The 4,917-nt window shown below is 35.2% G+C and overlaps 1 protein-coding gene across 1 annotated transcript; it reads right to left on the reverse strand.

The window, feature by feature from the left end:
- Nucleotides 1-2,935: 2,935 nt before the first annotated feature.
- On the reverse strand, nucleotides 2,936-3,928 carry Tas2r136 (taste receptor, type 2, member 136). Its single transcript, NM_001166678.1, has one exon. It carries the CDS (start codon nucleotides 3,926-3,928, stop codon nucleotides 2,936-2,938), a length of 993 nt encoding a protein of 330 aa, NP_001160150.1.
- Nucleotides 3,929-4,917: the final 989 nt, after the last annotated feature.

The following is a 4,917-nucleotide window of genomic DNA, read 5'->3' on the forward strand; positions in this document are numbered from 1 at the left end:
CTGAGTACCATACCATCATTCACCTACCTCACTATCTGCAATGAGTGTCCTGAAGGAGATCATTATGGCAAGTAGACAGGAAAACTGTGAATATCTTTGATGTTGATGGAAGAAGGTATCTTTTGACAAGATGGAGGCAGAGTGACAAGGATGGCTAGTTGAATAAATTCATCTATTTTTTTCTGCTCTCATATGCACAGATGAAATAAGTCAAGTTTACTAAGCATTTACATTTATTTTTCTAAAATAGGAATCTGCGTATTTTTAAACAGTAATATAACATTAAGTATGAAGTGATGCATAATGCATGTTGACTATGAGACTAACTTAAGTCAATTAGAACAAAATAGAAAATTTTGATGCAAGAAAATGTAAAATTTGTAGGTAAGTGTGGGTGTATGCATTAGTATGTGTTTGCTAATGTGTGAGCATCCATATCTTCATACACATTGAAATCTAAAACATGAATTATTTATATTATTTTGAATTTGGGAATATTACAGTATTATTAGATGTACTGGCTAGTTTTGTGTGTCAACTTGATACAAGCTGGAATTATCACAGTAAAAGTAGCCTCAGTTGTTGAAATGCTGTCACAAGATCCAGCTGTAAGGCATTTTCTCAATTAGTGATCAAGGAGGCTATTGTGGGTGATGCTGTCTGTGGGCTGGTGGTCTTGGGTTCTATAAGAGAACAAGCTGAGCAAGCCAGGGGAAGCAAGCCAGTAAGTAACATCCCTCTGTGCCCTCTGTATCAGCTCCTTCTTCATGACCTGCTTGAGTTCCAGTCCTGACTTCTTTTAGTGGTGACCAGCAACATGGAAGTAAGCTGAATAAACAGTTTTCCTTTCCAACTTGCTTCTTGGTCATGATGTTTGTGCAGGAATAGAAACCCTGACTAAGACACTAGATGACATAGACTGTAGGAACGTCATTTAGTGACATATGCACAGCTGACATTATAGACCTAACATCCAAGTATTATAAAACTTCTAAGATTAAAAAGACCATATTAGAAAAGAACAATTTATTTTCTCCTACAGAAATTTATTTAATAATGCTTTATCCAAAAAAGTAAGTATTATTTAAACAAGAGAAAATTGCAAATGAACTAATATTTCTTTGCATGTCAGCACATTAGAATTCAGTATTTCCTTCCTCTATGACCAGTTGATCATGCCTAACTCCTATATATGAAGCATACTTTGTGTAGAAGGTTAAACTTGATACTATATGTGTTTATTTTCAGGATGGAAAACACAATTGAGTTTTCATGAAGCAGATATAATACATATTTAGAAGAACTCTTTGAGTAATATTTATTAGGAATGATTGATGTTGAGACATTGTCCTAAGGAGAATGAATGACATCCTTCAGAGTCATTTTTATTTTGAAATTCATAATTAGGAGTTTGGAAAATAGATTCATAGGATTTGTGAACTGCACGGGCTGGGTCAAAAAAAGAAAGCTCTTTTGATGGATCAACTCCTCACTGTTCTGGCCAGAATCACTTTCCAGAATCACACTCCTCTGAGTACTACTTCTAAATTGTTGACTATCTAAATTGTTGACTATCATAACTAATCTATCTTAATGATAATTCTATAAGAATTCCTCAAATTATATTAATAATTATTAATTTGGAGAAAAAATCACAGACATGGAGGACCCTGTAAAATACCTCGATATTATATGCTGAAAGAGTCAAGATATAACCATGTGGTATTATCCAAAATTTATAGTTATTTAATAACAGAATGTATATGAGAAAAGACACAAATCCACGACTGGAGAACTTTCAATAGCTATTGTAATTGATTATATTGTGTAAAGACCAAAGAAGCTTTGTAGCTCAATCCAAAGTATGAAAATATCTGATGTCAGATGCTCACTGGAACTGTGACCCATGTCTGTCTATAACAAGGAAGATTTTTTGTTTGTTTGTTTGTTTTAGTACATTTTCCTAATACTGAATTATAAGTGAAAAAGAGTTATTGGTTTATCACATTCTGCATTGCTTTGTGATGATAACATGACAATACTACTTTTGACATTGTTTGATTTAGCACTTCTATCTAGAAACTCACAAAAACCAATACACGGCTGATGACGTTTATTTCTCAGGTCCCTCAGCAGCATCTTTTATATTGTTCCTTTTATTGAAAGGTCTTTATTGTACAAAATATTCTGGTTATGGTTTCTCAATGATCTGTTGATCTCTTGTATACTGTGTGGAATGAGAGCAAAGGTATATCAGTGAAGAAGCTTTAGCTGTAAGAATAAAATCTACAAACCTATACGATGTGTACCGTATATCATTTTTACTAGCCTTCTACTTTTTAAACGCTTCTTCCTACTTCCTATTAAAGTCAAAACATTTGTAGCAATTATCACACACACACACACACACACACACACACACACACACACACAAAACCTACGGAGTCCATTTAATTTTGCTTGTATATATAAACATATTTAGAGTTGGTCAGAACTCTTAAAATATTTGATCAACATATACTGAATGCATATACGTGGTACAAAGAACAATAGGAAAGCAACGATTTCTTGGAACAAGCTAACAGTTTAACATAATGCATAAAATATCTCATAAAGTTATTATGTAGAAGATAAATAAGCATTTATGTTAGTTATGCCTGGCTTCATAATTCTGAATTTGTTAATCATAGTTTGATTAATTACATAGGTTTTAAAAATACTTTTAAGAAAGTTGAATAGGCAGTCTTTTTTATATTCTTTGTACACGTCCACAAACACGAATAATCCCTAATTTAATTGGATAAGATAAAATGCTTTCTAGAAATTTCCCTAGAAACAATTTACACATAGTCTGGTTTTGAAAGAAATAGGAAGCATAAAGTGCTACAGACTCTGATACTAGTCACACCGCGTTTCTTAAATTGGTTGAAGGACTTCAAGGTTTCTCTTCTTTTAGCCAGAGCCTTGCCCTCACCTGTACCATAGCCAACACAAAGGCCAGTTTGATCCTCCTATTTCCCCATAGCAAAACGTAAGAATGGCTTGAAGGATACAAAGTCCCAATAAGCTGGCAAATCAGGTGGACTGGTTCATTTAGAGGCTTCATATAATTGTAACCTGATATGATTAGAGACAGAATAAACATGGAAAATAACAACAGAAAGGAGATCACAGCTTGCAGAGCCTTAATGTGGGCTGACGCACTCGGGTTGTGGGGTCCTTTTCCATAAAGCCTCATTGTCCTAAGGTGTTTACACAGGGAATAGATTAACAGAAGAAAACAGACCATGGATATGGTGAAGGAAATGATGTTGTCTAGAGTAAAAGATATCATAGCTGTAAGGTTCATGAAATAAGTCCGTTTGGTCTTCCCAGTCAAGTTGCCTCGGTATCCATTCGCTTGTACTGTCTCACATACGGTTACCGTTATAAGATTAGGAAATAAAAGCACCAAGCTCGCCAAAAGTACAACTATAAAGACACTCTTGATTTTTCTCTTTAGGCCAAGAAAAATAAGATTAGAGAAATTACCTATCTTCAACAAATAAAGTATGCTAAGTATAGTGGCAAGCCACATATTAAAATGGTTGGTTACTGCCCAGCCAACGCAAATGCTAAATCTTACTTGTAAAGACAAAGCTTGGTGAAACACAATTGAGCACCAACTTATTAATATTACCCAGAGCATGCCAATCCTGCAGAAGGCCAGGGAAGTGAGAATTCCATCAGCCAGGAACAATTTTCTTCTCCTGATGCAGTCAGTGCAGGTCACCAGAACAATGAAGACATTGGCAAAGGTGCCAAGAACAATTTGTGCCAGCATCGCAATGCCTGCAATGCTTACCAAGAAACTCATTATGTCTGAAGAAATAGTTTTGAAAAGAGGAAAAATGAAATGTAGCTCTTGTGTCACTGGTTGTGATTTCATGAGCACACTGATTCATGTGGTCTTCATTTAGGCTCAGTGAAGAGCTTGCTTTGTGGAAATCCCACGGCCAGTTTTCACTGGGAAAGCAACCCTGAGTGCTGGTTGATGAGTTTGGTACAGGTTTTATAGAAAAAAAATATGTTTATAAAACAGTTCCAATGGATTTTTGTTTATACAGCCTTGTAAGAGCTACTGTACTTCAGAGTTGAGGTTAGAGCAAAGATACTTTCTCATTTGCAAGCATGCAAATAAACAAATGTAGTTTTAGGATTAAGAAGAAATTTCTCCAGCTTAAGCTCCTGCGTAATTTGCATTTATCCTTTTAACTAGTTTGTTATTAAAATTTTTAAGTCTCAGTACACACAATGTGCAATGAGTTTGTAAATCACGTGCTCTATCTTGGTTTTACATATATACCCATATCTCAGGCATCTCTTATAGGTAGAATAACCATTGTCCTGTAATCTCCTAAATTGAAGACTATTTTAAAGAATTTAATGTCATTTAAAGCAGCCATTTATTGTACTTCAGCCATTTGATATATTATAAACTGTTTCAAATATATATTATATATGTTATAGAGTATATATGTATATATACATATATATCATAAACATTTATCTCGTTATTATCATAGGTGTAATTCTGAAACTCCACAGAAGTGAGAGGCTCCCAGGAGCCAGTGGTGATGTCTTTAGTCAAAATACCCAACAAAAGTGGGATACATCCTATAGAAAACACCTCCTGTAGATAGGCACTGCCCCACAGTTGAGGGATGGGGCCAACCACACATATCAAAATTATTAACCCAAAGAATGTTCCTGTCCAAAGAAAAATTGAACAGAGACCGGGAAAAAAAGGCCATTCAGAGACTGCCCTACCTAGGGATCCATCCCATCTGCAGACACGAAATCCCCACACTTTTGTCAATGTCAAGGAGTGCTTGCTGACAGGAATTTGGTGTGGCTGTTCCCTGATAGATTCTGCCA

The sequence above is a fragment of the Rattus norvegicus genome, chromosome 4 (genome assembly GCF_021556685.1).
Source record: "Rattus norvegicus strain SHRSP/BbbUtx chromosome 4, alternate assembly SHRSP_T2T, whole genome shotgun sequence".
Taxonomy (NCBI): Eukaryota; Metazoa; Chordata; class Mammalia; order Rodentia; family Muridae; genus Rattus; species Rattus norvegicus.